This window comes from Ammospiza nelsoni, chromosome 2 (assembly GCF_027579445.1).
Source record: "Ammospiza nelsoni isolate bAmmNel1 chromosome 2, bAmmNel1.pri, whole genome shotgun sequence".
Taxonomy (NCBI): domain Eukaryota; kingdom Metazoa; phylum Chordata; class Aves; order Passeriformes; family Passerellidae; genus Ammospiza; species Ammospiza nelsoni.
In genome coordinates this window covers 19,192,948-19,210,864 of record NC_080634.1, presented here as the reverse complement: position 1 = coordinate 19,210,864, position 17,917 = coordinate 19,192,948, and the positions used below count along the sequence as shown (strand labels likewise).

The 17,917-nt window shown below is 40.2% G+C and overlaps 1 protein-coding gene across 12 annotated transcripts in view; it reads right to left on the bottom strand.

The window, feature by feature from the left end:
- The window catches only part of BBX (BBX high mobility group box domain containing), a 140,647-nt gene that overhangs the window by 53,483 nt on the left and 69,247 nt on the right, over positions 1-17,917 (bottom strand). For all 12 annotated transcript variants that reach the window (XR_009417941.1, XM_059466956.1, XM_059466961.1 and 9 more), the window contains exons 3-5: positions 12,000-12,170; positions 10,241-10,483; positions 3,768-3,966 (exon numbers count right to left, since the gene is read on the bottom strand). Coding sequence is in view for 11 of the 12 variants with exons in the window: in XM_059466956.1 (XP_059322939.1) it covers positions 3,768-3,966; positions 10,241-10,483; positions 12,000-12,161 (604 nt within the window). In the remaining variant the exon portion in view is untranslated. The remainder of the gene's footprint in view (positions 1-3,767; positions 3,967-10,240; positions 10,484-11,999; positions 12,171-17,917) is intronic.

The window sequence follows — 17,917 nt, the reverse complement described above, 5'->3', positions numbered from 1 at the left end:
TCTTGGAAGATAATGCCTGAGCAGGAGGAAGGAGAGACTGGAAGAGATCTCCAGGTCCTCCATAAACTTACTGAGCCCCATATTAAACAGTAAGGCCTTGGCTGGTTGTTTTCTAGTTTCTTTACTCCCTTCGGAAGATGCTTACAGGATAAAAATCTTCTAAGCATTAAGGGCTTTCTTCCAGGTTTGAGCTTAAATATCCTCAAGGCCAGGTAGTACATGTTTTTCTGGTACTCGCATCTCTAAGATTAGTACCTGTTTCCCTAAATGGTATCTCCCTTTTCTGCATTTACAGGACTTTTCCTACTCTTCTTCCACTTGTTTTCTTGGTCTAAACAATTCAAGATCTCCCAATGTCATAAAGCACATCCATCACCCATAATTTAAGCAATTCCTACAGCTCTCCTCTGCAGTTATTCCAGGTGCAGCTTGTCTTTCTTGTATACAGATAACCAGCAGTGCAACCACATCAGATGAGGGGGGTCCTGAAAACACTCTGCCTGACAAACTGCAGTATAGCACTTTCTAATGCCTGCTTCCCCCTAATGACTCTCAGATGCTCTTTTGTGCTTTATTTTCCTTACCTGTTGGTCCATTTCCCCCTCCCCAGCTTTGGCCATCTCAAGAACACCCAGTTTACAACTGGGAAATTCTTGCCTGTCTTCTAAATATCTTCTTGTTAGTTTTGGCTTTCTGCCTCTCAATTAAGTAGCTTATCATAAGAGAATAAAGATGGAAGTGTGGTTTAGTGTTTTTCTCCCTAAGTAAGCAAATACTTAAACTGTTTATTTAAATATAAAAATTAGGAGGAAGGAAAAAATGACAAATGAATTAGAAACCAAAGTTTAATGTGATGCTTAAACAACTTGAACACTTAAGCTGCAGCTGCAGAAGAGAGTTAGTGCTTAGATGTCTGTTCATGATAAAAACAAAAATCCTTCTACTAAGTTTTTCAATTACAAAATAACTTCACCTAAGGGAAGACAAAATGTACATATCCAAAAACTGCCTTATGCTTATAGTGCCTTCTCAGCACAATATATTCTCTTCTGGCACTAGGAGCTTACTGGTATGTAGAAGAATTTTTAGGGGCATTTTACAGAATTTATTCTTAAATCAACAGTACTGGGAAAATAGCACACACATTTGACTTGCAGAACGGCAGGCGATTCGTGACTTTCTCAACAGCTTTTAATATTGATGAAACTTAAAACCATCTCTCTGTTTGGGAATGACATACTTTGTTAGTACTGGGCTGGTTACAGACTCAGCAGGCTGGCTTGTTCATCATTTCTCTGTCAGAGGAAACAACAAACTGAGGAAGTACTAAGCAGGAAGAAGGCCAGCAGGAACTAGCTTCAACCAACTTTTACCTGGGTGCATAATTGAGCTTCTTTCTGAAAAACAAACTGTGTTTCTATAGGAATATAGCCTACTCTAAAAGTGTCTTTCTTCCAGCCTTTGCCTCACTAAAAAGCATTTTGGCATGGATGGTTTTCTTCTGAAGCAAAAATATGCAAGTACTGCAAATCTCACACATTTGCATGGCAAAGCTTTTGCAAACAGCAGCGTTCTTTGCCCCACATCCTACACAGGTGAGCCATATAATGAGAAAAACATGCTCAATTACAGCTTCCCAGCTGGATGATCACTGCAGGTCAGAAGCCCAATGCTGGTGCCATACCTCAGCTTCTTGATATAATGTAGGTCAGCATAACAAACTTAAATGTGGCATGGTTATTTTTGTAAAGCCAAAAAAAAGGACAGAAACAACTTGTATAGGAGTTACAAAAACAAAGTAAGATCTTACTGTCTACATATTAGGTTTTCCGAAGTAAAATATAGTACACAAAAAGCAATCAAGACATGATTAGCAATGACCAACAAACAAAACAGATATCCTGGCATGATTCTAGACTCGTATAAACCCTGTCTTGAGGAAGTTACCTGCCTTGAAGATACAAGTGAATCAGTGGCATTTCAAAGGTAAAAGTGTTTTTGAGGTGGCTCAGCTACATTTCAGTTCATCAGATAGTATACAAGCTGGATTTTAAAGAGATTGTACAGGGGAGAAGAGTGAGAGTTGAATTGAACTATCATCTGAAGTCAAGCAGAGAACAGCCCAATAAACATATATAGCATGAACTGGTGTATAGTTGACAAAGCAGTAATCCATTTGGCATGGCACCCTTGTCATGATGTGGATGCTGCTAACATCTCTGTCAGAAGCTGTCTGTATTTTATAAAGTATTCTTATACCCAAGATATTGCCAGCCTTCACTGGCATGAGGATTGGAGCAAGATCCCATGAATTACTATGCTCATTGACTCAGCCTGCAGGAAAAAAAAAACCAAACAAACTATCACAGGTAGCACTAAAGGACTTTTTTCAGATATAAATGGCTCTATAAATAGAACAATGGATTAGTTTCTAATTAATTCTTAATTTCTCTCTCCCCTACTCTGACAGGTGTTGATTCAAGACCTCTGTGCACAAAAACTTGACATTAGGATAGCCCAGCAGGACCACTGGGGGATGGATGAGAGGTAGATTAAGGCTTGTTACTTGTTCTTTGCGTTAAGTCAATAAATATTTAAGGAGCATAGAAATGACTCCTCTAAAAGCAAAAGCAGAATGGTCTGAAGGGGCTTGTGATTTTTCGAGCTGCTCTCCCATATACCAGAACTATGCAGCATGAAACACTTATTTTGATCACATTTCACAGTTCCTCAAGAGCCAGAAGAAATTTCATTACAGGCATTTTCATAGTACTATACTAAGATATACATGCCTCTTTGTTCCTTTTCATTCTTTTAAACTTGCTCCATAAAAACATTTTCTACTCTCCAGCTCACAATCTCTCTAAGCAGAGAAGTCCTATCTGTTACACACCTGGCATAAACCAGGTAGGATATGACAAAGTTTCTAATTTTATAACTACTGATGCATCTGAAACTTTAAACAAGCAAAAAAATAAACCAACCAACAAAACAAACAAAAAAGACCCCAAAACACAAAAAACCCCAAGGGAAACAAAAGGAAAAAACAATGGCAGGGATTTTTTTTTTTTTTAACATTGACTGCTAGGTTCTGAAGCTACCAGTATTTAACATTAATGTCCCTGTATTTCAAGGTCATGATTACAACAGTTCTGCTATTTATGGATATCGGTGAGAGATTATCTGCTTTTCACCAGCTCAGGCACTCCACCTATACTATACTTCTTCATATATTTCTTTTTAATTTTTTTTCCAAATGTTTAGAAGTTTAGAATTTGCTCCTCTGAAATATAATGGGCAAAAGAGCACATTTAAGTGAAATTAAATTATGCTTCTCTTGATGAAAATACCAAAGTGTTAGCCCCAGTGGAACATTAATCTACAAGATTATCATATCCAACTTGAGACACCCATAATTTTTTTTGCAAAGAGTAAATTACTTAAAAGAGTACAGCATTCTATGACAGAAAAGCACAATGCACACAATCAGCACTTTCCTTTTTAACCAGAGTAACCAGAGAATGGAAGTCTCTGACAGCAGATAAACTGGAATCAAAAAATCAATCAAATCTGGGCCCTACAGGGGGTAAGAGTTAGGATGCCTCACATTTTGAAAATAAATCATGCACTATGGAAAATTTTAGAAAACTGATACACAGAGGTTTAACTACAGTTTTGGCAACTTAATCTGGGACACTACAGGACCATGTGTATTAAAGAAATTAGGTATTCCAATTCAGTTTCAATACCATATGCCCAGATCTCACCTGCCATCCCAAAGTTAAGTTGTGGCATTTCTTCACTTTTGGTAACTTTCCTTGGGCTCGGTAAGTCTTTTGCAGAGTCTGATGCAATGGCCCATAGCTTTTTCCTGTTTGTAACACTGGATGCCTGGGTTTTCACAGGTTTGTTGGTTGTGGGGCACCACTTGTACCCTGGGTTTGCTTTCATAAATGCATCCTTGTACTAGAAAAGAAAAGAGAAATTACCAGTCATTACATTATACTCTACACCGGGCAACCAGAGCACACTGCATGTAAGAGGATTTAATACAGTAACTAATCCTTAAATATCTTGATTTTTTAACAGTTTAATCACATGCTTAGAGTCCAACCACCAACACAATTTGCTAAGAAGAAGTATTAAGATAAGGAGAGTTGTATCTAAAAAGTGGGTTTTCTCTTTCCTCTCCTGAGGGTCTATTACCCAGAGCAGGCTGAAGTTCTGATCCTGCCAACTGCTCCCCAGTGCTTGTATGCTCATGCTCTGAGAAACAGGTACTTGAATTCTTTGCAGGTTTTCTTTCTAGTTTGAATTAAATAAAAACACACATTTAGCAATAAATGCAGCATGATGCCTTAACTCGCACTAATTCTTCTTGAATCGTTCTGTATTTTAGAATATGAGTGTATGCTTTCCCAAACCAGGCATCAAAAACAAATTGCAACCAGTACAATGTCATATTCAGTATCTTGTGATAACACCATCCCAGTGTTCCTTCCAAAATGTACCACGCTGTGTGGCAGCATAAAACAAACTGTGACCATTTAAAACATTCTTTGGCCTTGAGCACCCAGCACACCTCTCAGTTGTTTGCTGTGTTTTTGGTATGAGGCAGCGAAACAAAGGAAGCCAAACTACACATGGGCAGTGGGAGAAAGGGCTCGTATCCCACAGTTTGGGGGGTGGGGGAAAGGACCAGGATCTATTTTATTCACAAAACAAAACACCCACATTAAACCAAGATTTTTGAACAGTAACAGAAAACCGCATTTCAGTATTTTACATGTGCTGCTATGCAAGATTGAGAACTGGCAAATCAGAGGAACATGCCACACATTCCAGCTGCAGATGTTTGCCTAACAACTGATAGGGGTGTACAGCACTTGCTGCTGTGGGAGACTACCCAGCCAGTACCAGTGCTCACCACAGGGAGAAGGAACCCAACACCCCTTCACGACTGGGTAGCTCCCAGGGGCAGCACAAGACCAAAAGAGCGACTCTTTGTGCTTGGAAGCACATGGCAGAGAAGATGCAGGAAGTTTGTTCTGTGATTACACATTCCCACCCACACAGCTGCCATCAGTCCCGGTCATGGCATACAGAAGCACCTATGTTCCATGCACATGCATACACAGAAACATAGAGAGGAAAAAAAATCCCTTGGGCATCAAATACAGAAATTGCACTGAAAGCCTTGTCCTCTGCTAGAGCCACTACAGTGTTTTCCCAGCTGAACAGTCTGCTTTGTGGCAGGGTCACCATTGCACGTTTACTGCTTTCTTTCATTTCTATCTTCACCTTTGAGCTGGCACTTGCTACCTCCAGACCGTAGCAGAGATAAAAACGTTTCAGTTTACAAGAAACACGGCACTGCGTGAACCCTGCTGTGGGAAGTCCTGTATTTATAGGAATGGCTATAAATAATAAAAATCTGCAGGGATCACTGACCCACATACATGCTGTATTTTCTGAATAGGGTGTATGTATTAAATCTGCAAAGTAAGGACTGCGACACTGCTCGCCTCACTCCTTTTCCCTTTCCCTCGGTTTGCTTTGGGAGCTCAGTACACCACAAAAATAGCCTGGTGGAGGGAAGGGATAGGAAGGGGAGGGTAAGGGAAGAGGAGGAAAGGAAATACACGACAAAGCAGCTTTGCCTTCCATTGTTAAAGCCACAGCCCACTCACAAATCATGTTACCAGCCTGCAGAGTGAAAAGCATAGAGTCGCTAGCAATGAGCTACACAAGCTCTTCATATCAGCAGTGCTGCTTTGAGTAATTGAATTATTCTATTGAGTAATTTGACAAGCCGACAGGCTGCCCATCAAATGAGAACTAGGATGCATGCCATTTGTGAGACGAGGCTGCAATAAGCTTTTAATCAGTTTTCAACAAGAGTAATTCAAGTGAGCTGGTCTATTAATGTCTTTTTTTTCTCTGCAAAGCCAAGAAGTGAACATTAACTGCAGTTTCTGAAGGCAAAGGAGCAAACTGAGGGAGGACAACTCATTGAAACTGTTCAGTTTCAACACAAAAAAAAGAGAGTATTTAAAAAGTTAAACAATGGCCAAGAAGTACTTTATATAAATGCATACAGGGACCTGATCCAAATCTTAAAAACCCTTTTGGTATTGACTTTTGTGACTACTAGACCAAGGCCCAAAACAAACAAGATAGATTTTGCTTACCAGGTCATGAGAAGATAAATTAAATGAGCTACAAAGTAACAAGAGAAAGTCAAAGACCACAGTGTTACCTACTGCTTTCCTCCCTTTCACCAACTGTGCAACTTAACACAGCAGTCTAAGCAGACGTCTAAAATTGATTTAAAAACCCCAAAACACAAGCAACCCAAACCAACCAATGAAAACTACAAAAAACCTCAACCCAAACATAAGTGCCTAACCTGGAATGAAAGACACCACCTTGCTTTCCACAGCAAATGGCAGGGCCTGCCCAGCAGCATCATGCTCTGAAGTTTCAGGTAAGAAATAGAACAAGAAGTGTTTGCGGGATTGGTCTCATGCCTTATTTCTGTTTTGTGAAAGCCTGGAGAATGTTATGTTATGCAGCAGGACCGGTGCCCCTTCAGAACTGAGGTTAAAACTCCCCAAGATGCTTTCATCACCAAATAAAAAAAGATTTGCTTCCTCTATTTTTGGTAGGAACAGGAGCTCACAAGTGGATTTCAGCTACACCTCAGGCTAGCTGTTAGCACGTGTTTAATTTTAAACGCATGCTATTAAATGTCACATGAATCCCAGAGACCTAACATAAAAAAAAAATTCCCTAGAAAATATAGCACTCCACTTTTCACTCCTGAAGGATGCAGGGTTTGCATTACACGTTATAGTCCATGCATCAGCCACTGGCCTTGCCAAACTCCAGCCAGCAAGCCAGGACATTTGTCCCCTCCTACCCCGAGGAGCTGCCAAAGCAGTGGCACCACAAGGCCAGCAAGCTGCCAGTGTGGCTGACTGGGCCTGAGACACCACTGGCCGAGGAGCAGCAGGGAGAAGTGCTCAGCTCAGCCACTGAATGGCAGCAGGATCACACGGTCAGCGAGGCTGGAAAAGACCTCTGAGATCACTGAGTTCAGCCTATGGACCAACACACAATGCCAGCTACACCGTAACACAGAGCCATGTCCAGTCTTTCCTTAAACACCTTCAGGGTTCATGACTCCACCAACTTCTAGGACAGTCCACTCCAATGTCTAATCACATTTATCAGGCTGCTCCCTATGGGAAACAATCCTGACTGCCTGGATCTTGCTGGTGCAAAGACATTTAAAAATGAAGTGTCTTCTAGCAAGGGAATAGGGCTTGAACAGTAACAATCTCACCAGATACTTCCTAAGGCAGCTGAACACTCCCAGGAAGTCCTGTAAGAGTTAACAGAAAAACACTACCCTTATTATGGAAGCAAATAAAAATGCTGGTGCATATTTATGAGTGGTCAGGTTAATTTCTCTCAGTGAAGGAAAATGCTAAAACATACAGCAACACTTCTGGTTCCTTTCTGAGTATGTATCAACTACTGGGATTATATCCTAGACAGTGAAACTTTCAAATTTAAGCTTATCTAGGAAGCCTGCAGGATAGAAATAGAAAGCCTACTAATAAAGTAACACCAGCAAAAGCAGACATCAAGCTCTGCAGGTGCAGCACTAAGTCTCCAGGGCAGTTGTTGCTGCCAGAGACCAGAAACCACAAGATGGAAACTAGAGAGAGTGTGGGGCCAGTTTTTCCTGATGATTAAGGTACCCCAAGGTACCTTACCTACTAGGAAACTTCTCATAATTCCAGCCAGCAAAAAGTTCGGGTGCCTCATTATCTTCCAAAATGATACATCTTGCATACAGCTACACATATATAAGTAAATATACAAGTGCCTTTACTTGCATACTGCTGAGGTAATATCACTGCTAGTCTTAAGCAGGCAAGAAACTGAAAGGTTCTTGCATGGCACAAAATCTAACCTAAATGATTTTGGGAGCTATAGTAACAAGTAATAAAAAAAACCATTCTAGAGACTGTAGAAGAGCAGGGACTGTAGCCACTGCAGGAAGGACCACATGTGTCTCTGCAGGAGTGGTTTGGATGCTCAGGGTATACAAGAAACATTGTAGGGATAGCAGATATGACAGAGGGTTCCCTGGAAGATGTGTGTCCAGCCAGGACAGTGGCTACAGGCTGTGCAGGGAAAGTCAAAGGACACTGAAAAGCTACATTTAAGCAACAGATTATTCACTGTATCTTAAATCTCATGGAGTTTATATAGGTACTCAAACAGAAGACCATTGGTACAATGGTATTTTTATTTTCTTTCAAAGATACTCACCTTGATTTTTAAATAAATTCTCTTGAGGAAAAAGCAAAGGACCAACAGGTGGTTCTCACTACAATTGACATTAACCTCTTTTTGACAGCCTCAGCAGTAAGCCTACCTATGGGTGAACCTGTTCAACCTGCTCTTTGTGAACCTGCCTGAGCAGTGGGTTGGACAAGACGATCTCCAGAGATCCCCCCTTCCACCCCCAACCATTCTGTGGTTCTGTGAAAAGCAAGTGTTACAATAAAAGTACCAATCCTGGCACACAGAATAGGCTTGTTGGTGAAGAAGGCCCAAATGGATTCAACAGCACATTATAGCTGCTCATTATTGCTGTAACATACACTGTTTAAAGAATAAAAATTATATGCTATCTCTCTTCTAGTTCGTAGTCTTAGTACTACTTACAATGATGTAAACTACTTAGATTTATTGTTCTGCTTTGACATTGAATATTCAATTTGTTCTTCATGCCAAAAAAAAAATCACTACAAGAACAATGATTTCTATAACAATATGATTAATGGTTTCAGATCTGTCACTTCATACAGAAGTTCTGCAATTATTTTCCTTCTTAATGAACAAGTTTCCTTCAGCAAGACAAAAGGCTAAGAAAAACAGTCGCACTGGGTTTGTTTCTTCCAAAAACTATTTCTTTATTCTCATCTTTCCTTTCTCTGCATTTGTACTGAATCTTCTAATTGCCCTTTCTCCAGACATTTAGAGAAATATCGCTAATTCGTAAGCAGGGAATGCAGAATGAAACTGGAGTGGTTGGACAATGCTGAGACTCGAGTGTTTCTATACTGTGCCCCAGATGAGAAACTACAGAGGTCCTACAGATCCTGCTTAAAAAGGACCGGCCATGCTAAACACTTTGTTTTTCTTGTGGACCCTTCCATGTTTACGTGAGTTACTGAACAATCAGACCTTACAGCCTGTTAACAGTAGCAGACAGCTTCAGATTCCAGGGCAGGCATGGGTAATATCAATCATTTCACAGCCATCTATAGTTCCCACAGTGTGTTAGCAAAAAAATACTCAAAAAAAAGGAGAGAGATTTTTTCCCTTCTCACTGCTGTTCCTTTATTTTTATTAAGATTGAATTCAAAGGTTACCCACAATCTGTATCATACAGGTAGTCACAGGGATCTGATTTGGGGTCAGGTTATCAGCCTAAGTAATTGGCTCTGTTTTTCTCATTCTACTATCAATAACCACAGCCTTCTTGGCAACAGCTTATCAAGACAGCTATTTCTTAAAAAGGCTCATTTGAATTTAAAGTTGACATAAAGATACTTTGTGAAATACAGGGATAATCTCCTTTCCTTGCTCCTGTTTAACGTACTCTGATTAGGCACTGCTCTCTGACTTGGTATTGGGCTCACCAAATCTTGCTTCATCAGAAAATGGTTAATGGGGAATGTACCTCAAGAAACACTAGTAATTTTTTAATTCATTAGCATCAAAGGTAAAAAGGGACTACATTTCTTGACTGTGCCATTGGTTTGGTCCACCAGCAGCTGGCATCACTGATAGAGAATGCACAGGTAAGTATCACTAGTCAGCTGACATGGAACTGTATGTTAGTGTTTACAATGGTCAGTATCCTTGTGTTAATGCTGAAATTATCAGGCCATACAATTACAAAGTGCATATAATTATAACAATGACTACTGGAACCAGGTTAGTTTGTGTACAGAGACCAATTGCTTTCCCTTCTGGTCCAAAGGATCAAGTGAATTAAAGCAAGAACAGGAGCTGCTCTGGGCACCATAATCCCATGGTGAAGCTGAGGAACAGAGGGAAGAGAAAGATCCCACACAACACATTCAATATACAGAGAAAAAGACAACAATATGTAATGAAGTCCCTTTACATCCACCATTCAGACAGAACATACCTCCTTGGCCATGTCAGTGTATTTCTGTTTTTCTTTTGGATCTAGAACAGACCACCAATCTGCCAAGATCTTGGTTGTGCCACGATTATCGAGGCGAGGGTGTTCTTTCCGCACAAGAGAGCGGTGCCGTTTGCAGAACAAGAGAAACGCATTCATTGGTCGGCGAGCTCGCTGCTCTGAGGACTCGTCATCTTCAGTCTCATCAGCATCCTGCTCTAAACCATCAGGGCCAAGGAGCGGCACCTGGCAGAACCGAAAGGGAAGCGGTGTGAGCTCAGTTATCCGCGTTTTGCACAAAGACTGGGACTGTGTGCGCCGCATGGGAGTGAGGGAGAGGCACATGGATGCACACAGCTGTCTCCAAAGGCCGTCTGTTGCATCCAGCAGTGCAGAGTTCTACACCAAACCTCCTCACCTGATGGTCCCAGGTTCATTCATGCTCTCTGCAAGACTTAACGCCAACTTCCAGGTGGAAAAATTTCTAAGCTGAGGATCATTCTCTACTAACAGTCCTAAAGGGCCTGGAGGGACAAGATCCTTCTTACTCTCCTTCTAACAACCTAGAAATCATCTAAGGGGGATGAGGCAACCAGAGCTACCTTGGACCTTGATTATTCATGTTCACAACTACAGAGCACACAAGGAGGAACAGGTTAACAGTTTGTTTGTTTGTCCATTGCTTTTCCCCATCTCCTGCTGCTTACTGCTCAACCTGTGAGCAGCACAGCAGTGCAGCCACCACAAAGCTGCCCAGCAGAGGCAGAGGGCACATCTCAACAGAGTACGCTACCAAAACGTGCTTTCTCCACTTACAGGCTGGCTTAGTATTCCTACAAGGGAGGAGCTACAGAACTTACTGCATGAGACAAAAAACCACCTCCTACCTAACTGTGATGCTGCTATTTTATACCATGTTGTGAAAGGACCGGTAAGATCAACAGAAAGCACCATCACAGAATCAGGCTCTTGCTTATCCTTGTCAGGGTCACCCTCTCAGTGTATGGCTCAAGGGAGTCTCCTCAACACTGACCTTTCCATTCCTGCCTTAGGAAGGCACCAAGGAGAAACAGATATGAATGCCATCCACATGATGCAATCGTCACATCTGCAGAAACAGTTCCCACTTCTGGTTACAGAGAATGAGTCTAACTGGAAATGTGTGAAGTGCCACATGGCATTAAAAAAGGGTAAGGTCAGCGTGACTGAACAATACCAAAACACCAAGTGTCAAACCAGAGACAGATTACTTCTGCTGTACACTCAGTACTCTGGAGGATAAATTGAATTTCACATGCGAAGATAGCAAAAATTGTATTCAGCCTTTTCCTTCTTTTTCCCTTTTTAATCTTTGCAGTTTTAATCTTAAACAAAGAAGAATGAAAACTTTTAGTTTGGTATGCTCTTTAGAGCCACTAGAAGCAGATACCAGGCACAAGCCAAAGTCATGTGTAAAATATGCAATTAAAAAAAAAAGAACGTCAAAAACCCACTTAGAGCAATCAAGATTAGGACGTCCAACACATTATTAATACAAAGCAGATAAAACTATTCCAATCTACAAAAATTTGTCCACTATTTTAAAAGCATGATTAACAACTCACTTTCTTCTCTTTACAACCTTATGGGCACGGCATTGCATCCCTTTTTATTGGCTGTTTCTTCACAGAAGAGAACAAGACAACACAAAATATAGAACACAGCTAGGGAGAATATGATCTATCATTAAACATCTTGGGTCAAAGCATCCAATTAAATCTACCTTATCAATATCTTCCTCTTCTTCTTCCTCTTCTTCCTCTTCAGAGAAGTCAAGGAGTTTCTTGGCCAGCAGGGGATGCCACTGAAGACACTTCCTTTTTGGTCTCTTCCCAGTTCCTTCACCTTCTGTTGAGTGATCCTTATTCCTACTACTGCCTTTCATTACTGTGACCTGTCATGCAAAAAATATTGAAAAATTCACAACAAACCCTTAGGCATAAATGACCATCAAACCAGTGGCAAATATATGATGCAAGACTCTCAGATTTTTCTGGCAAGATATTAGATAGAGATTTATTCCAATTATCGACATAAGCATGGATATACTTTATGCATTCTTAACACTTCCACGTAATGCCTAGAGTAACTACCAATACAAAATTTAAGAGCATGAAGTAAGGATGCCAGCTAAGCCAGCTCTCAAATGTGCTCCTGTCTGAAGGATGGCAGAGAAGTCAAGTGAGTGACTCCACAGCTCTCTCACACATATATCCACTGCAGCTTTTCATATTTTGCCACTACAAATGTCAATGTCAGGACATCCCTCTTTCTCACAGTGGAACATATCACCATACACTCATGTGTTAATACACTTGTATACACCAGTATTGATACAGAGCCCCATGATATTATGAGCTAGGATTTGTCCAGTGCCATTAAAAGGTGCAATAGGGAAATCTGAGTCCCTAAGATAAGTGAATTTTAATAAACAGATTTGAAGCAAACAACCAGAGATAGTTATGCTGACATTTTCAAAGTACTGCACAGGAAACAAAAAGCATGTGCTGAGCCAAGTGCATGCAGAAGACAAATCATATTTAGTTGTGTGTGTGTCCGTATCTAAAAAATACCTCAGAACTACCTCTTAAAAAAATACATGCTTAATGCATCCAAAGTATCAGTTTAAGGGTTGACTTAAGAGATGCGCTACCCAACTAAAGGACAAATTAATATATATAAACAAATAAAACCAGCTCATCACATCAAAGTACTGAAGCACACAGCAAGTGCTCCTAGCCCAGAGCCTGGTCCCTTGTAGCCTTCTGTTAGCATAGTGCAGTATCAGTGGCAATCCTGATGGGAGCATGGCTAGCTTTCCAAGAAAATAACACAAACATCAAAACAAACTTAAGAGTGGTTAGCCAGATACATCTTATCCAATAAAGCAAATAAATTTGATGCAGTCTTACATGAGTTTCTCACCAGCAGGATAAAGTACCAGCATAAGCCCTGATCCCATAGGCAAAGCCAGAACAGGCTGTGTTGCTGACCCTCAGGAAAAGGGCACAGAAAGAATCAAACCTTCTAATTGCAAGGCCACAGTGCATTTTAGGATGCTGCTTTCTGTAAGATGCCTGGTGCAACACTAATGTTTCACCCTGCAGGGCCACACAAGAAAGCTACCACACTTGCACTTAGACCAGCTGTCCGAGCCACTGTGCCACCTCTGGGGCAAATGCCCCCCAAGAACCATCTTGCACCACTCCAGCCACATTCCTACACTTAGTGAGCACTAGTTCTGGTTTTGGATGATCTCTTCCAGGTGTTTCTTGTTGGTTAACTTCACCAGCATTTTGGCAATGTGTCCTTGCTAGCACCAGAAACATGCATAAGCAGCTGCTTCCCCTGCAGACTTCAGGAGTGCAGAAAGCTGAAGGACCTTCAGACACCACTTACTGTGTCTGAAGTAAGCAGATGTGCTTACTGGAGGAACAACTGAAGCCTGAAGGAAGGAGGTTCACAAATTTTAACTTACATTTTAAAATAGCATTTTCCTGGGCGTATATTGAAGTTTGTTAGATCTTCCCCACTTGTCAGCATATCTGCCCCACTACTCATGAAGGAAATGCTGTAACTTTTTAGTAACTTTGTCCCATTAAGTGACATACTTCGGTATCCACATCTGCCTAGAAAAACATTTAAACTTTGATTTTGTATCATGCACTCCTCTGTTCATTATCTGTAACCAACTTCTGTAGGTTACAGGGAGTTTTATACAGTACATAACCAGGCACCATTTTACCTAAATTTTTCATCCATCCTGACTTGCAAAAAACACATCCGAACACACAAACCATTTTGTCTTTAAAAACCCCATTAAAGTGTGGAAAATTAAGCCACAATCCAGTATCAGGAAATGTATGTTTGAAATTGTTTTTATCCCACTGTGACCTCTGCAATGTACCACACTGCACTGTGCTCTCCATCTGTCTCTCTTCCTAAAGTGCTGAACCACCATTTGCTTTTGTTTGGGGTATTTTCACACACAAATCATGAGTTAATGTTCAAGCAGGAACTTCAGCTCCCGTGGGCAGCAGAGGTTCGTTCAGAGATTGCTAAGTGATACAGATCTGCCTATTACTGCAGCCAATAAAGCATGTGGCCTATTTCTGAGCAGGATAAATACACTACAGTACAACAGGGAGAGCTACTCCAGCCCTCACCACTCATGTCCATAAACTAATCATATGGCTTCTGTCTACACTCAGTCCTCAGTATGATGAGTACTACTAGTAGCCTTCTACCTTGTTAGTGTGAAACTAAATTAACATTTGAGAAGCGCTCCATGATCCTTCTTTACAAAGCTCAGCTGAAGTCTCAGGGCTATTCCAACAACAGTACCACCTTTAGAGCTGGCCCCTCTCTGTCTGCTGCCCTTAAAAGGATGAGTAAGGGAAGACTTCACAGGACTTAGGTGTATTTTACATGTGCTCTCCATCACCCCTGAGACCCTGCCTATGCTCTGTGCTGAGTTTGGCAAGGCAGCACAGAGCCAAGCACCTTGCAAATTCCTAAGGGGCTCTCAGTACCTTACACCTCTTCACCACAGCTGAGCTCATAAATAATTTTTGTTTTCCTTGCATGAAGGCTAGGTATTAAACTCTCATCACTAAAATTAATTTATCAAAGCTCATTAGTGCTAAAATAAAAATGTACACTCAGTTCAGGAATTCAAGGGATGTTCATTAGGTTGTTTTAATAAATTGTGAATAATTTTACAACACAAGAGTCAGTCAAATCCTAGCTGTCATGCAAGTACCATTTGCCACAGAATAATAATCACTCTTTCTGCTTAGGAAAGAATCTCTGCAATGCTCAACAACAAAACCTCTGCTGATTTTGACCCCACTGATGGAAGGACTGAGGCAACAGACAGACTTCAAACTTCATGTTTACATCATGGCCTGGAAGTCACTCACTTCTCAAGTATGTCAAGCTATGTACGTGACCCTCTATGGCTGCTCTTCTTTCCTCTAAATAGGAAGCAATTAATAACAAACACATAAAATTATTTCCTTTCCTTTAAGGGTGGGTCATATTCCATTTTTATATACTTTTGTATTTCCAAATCCTCTTTCCCCATATTTATTTATTCAGGTCCTTGTAAGTTCTGACCTACATTCCAGGGAGAGAGAGATTTCAGAGACTTCTCAGAGACTTTGTTTTGGTGCACTTTTTGCTGATGCCTCTCTGTCAAATATAGGATTGGCATAATGAAAAATGTTCTAATTCTTTATTACATCACATGTGACTTTTCCTGTTAAAAATGGATGCCAACATAGTGTGGTAAACTTGTTTTCTCTGGATTGCTTCATCTTTTAATTTAATATGCCTGCACTTCATGGGCATTTGTCTCCTAATTGTTGCTATATTAACATACTCACATAATTAGAGAGAAACCCATAAAAAAATCCAGGCAAATGCAAATTACACCTAACATGGACATTTTCCTTTTGGCAAGATGTAGCAGAATGCATGCATGATTATGATTAAACGACAATGAAAGCTTTACTGGAATTATTTACTTCTTAAATGGCAAAACATCAATGGAATCCAGTTACCTGACTCTTAAGATTCTATTTATTTATCTGAATTATTTTTCCCCTTGACACATCATCAATAGCACGTTAGCTGCTTGTTTTATATGACAGACTGGAAGCTGGCAAACAGAAGCAAGCAAAAATACCACCTGTTTCTCTTTCAGGGATCCTCAAGTACTGGCAAGCATCTCTACCAGCATGCTTTTAAAAAAAGAGCTAGACTTGGACCCTGCAAGAACTGAAGCACACATTTAAGCTTGGCAATTGAGAAGGTCCATAGAAAGTCACACAATAAGCCAAATCTTTGAGAGATTTGGGCTTAAAAGTAGAGAAGATACACAACACCTGATGTGCAAAGTTTGCAATAATTGGAATTTATGAACAAGAACACAAAAAAAAAAAAGGAGTAATTTCTTCTACAGATATCAGTAAAAATATAATGTATCTTTTGAGGCAGATGTAATGGCTTTTAGAAGTTTGCAAGGGCAAAAATTATTAAAATCAGGCAACAAGATTTTACAAGTTACTTCGCAGCTTAAGGATGACAAAAATGAAGTGACAGACACTAGGGAGAAAGTAGGAATATTTTAACAAGGCAAGACAAAGGTATGGACAGCTTTCCTTAAAATAAGCCACATATGCTTTATAATGTCACCAGAGGATACCTGTCAAGGCTGACATTCATGATCCATTGACAGCAAGATACCTTCAGGGTGACATTCTACATTTACTTTTAGTGCATATACAGACCAAACATTACAGAACTATTACATCAGTACAAAAAAGTTAAGAATTTCCTTTTGTGTGTGTGTGTGTGTGTGTGTGCTGGCTGTCCTTCTGCTCCTAGAAACATTAATCAAAGAATCACACTCTTCTTGGATGTTTTATAAATATGTATAGATAATAGAGCTTCAGAGGAAAAAAATATTCCTTAAGAAAAGAGGTGGATGGAGGGAAAGCAGGGGAGGAAACATTTAGCTTTTACTGCCTCTGTTTCTATTTCAAATACATAACTGTTTACAAGTCTTCATTTTTAAAAATGTTCATTAATAACAAGCATTTGATTACATTTGGTAATACTAAGTTTTGTTTTTCTGCTATCTTCCTCTGTTATTTATAAAAGTTTTTATACACAGGTGACCAAGTACTAATTCAGCAATACTAATTTTGGGACTATCTCATCCCACTGTTGATCAGCCACTGAAAATGCTGCATGTGCTAAATAAGCTACACTTGATAAACTACATCCATAAACACCAAAATCCTTATAAAGGTCTTCAAAAGCAGCCAAGTGCTCTAAGGCACTTGTTGTAATACAGGTTAGAAAGAAATGCAAGACCTGCAAAAGCAGAACCCCATGGATTGTGACTATGGCATGTTCCCTGTTGGAAGATTCTCCATAGAACAACATCTGAGCTTCAGTAACTTTCATTTCCATGAGGACAGTGGAAACAAATTTCAGATTTCCTGTTACCTTGAAAAAACCCCCACATTTTCTGGAGGCCAGCTGGGCTCTTGGTTGACTCAATGAAGATTACTGGTACAAAGGAGCAAAGGCAGAGTTTCAAGCAGATTTTCCACACTTTCTGTTCTGTTTTACACTATCTAAGTTCTCTACTACATGATAAAAACAAATGCTAATAAGAAAAGAGAGGAGTGGACTATGACACTAATAGCTTGTTGTTTTGGGGACTACTGAGTCAGTGACTTGAGCTGTTTCAATAAAGAAGCAGGAGACTGGGAAATGAGTTCATGTTCTCAGCAGTCTAGCGGGCTGAAGAGGTATTTGAATTTTCACATGAAAGCAAAAGGAGATTGTGGCTGGAAAATACACCTACACAAATACAAAGTGCGTGTTTTTTTTTTCAAATAAGTTTCTTTTAGCTCTGGAATAAATCAACCAGAATATTTCTATAATGTAAGACAAAAACTAGTAGGCACTAATTGCTGACCATTCAGTGAATATACTCTTTATTGCTTCACAGCAGAAAGCCATTAATGAGCTTTCTAATTTTCAGAGATGCGATGGTTTAATGGGGGACATGCTGAGACTCAATGGGGTCCTGTTTGCCAGTGGAGGTTTGGGAGAGACTGTCAC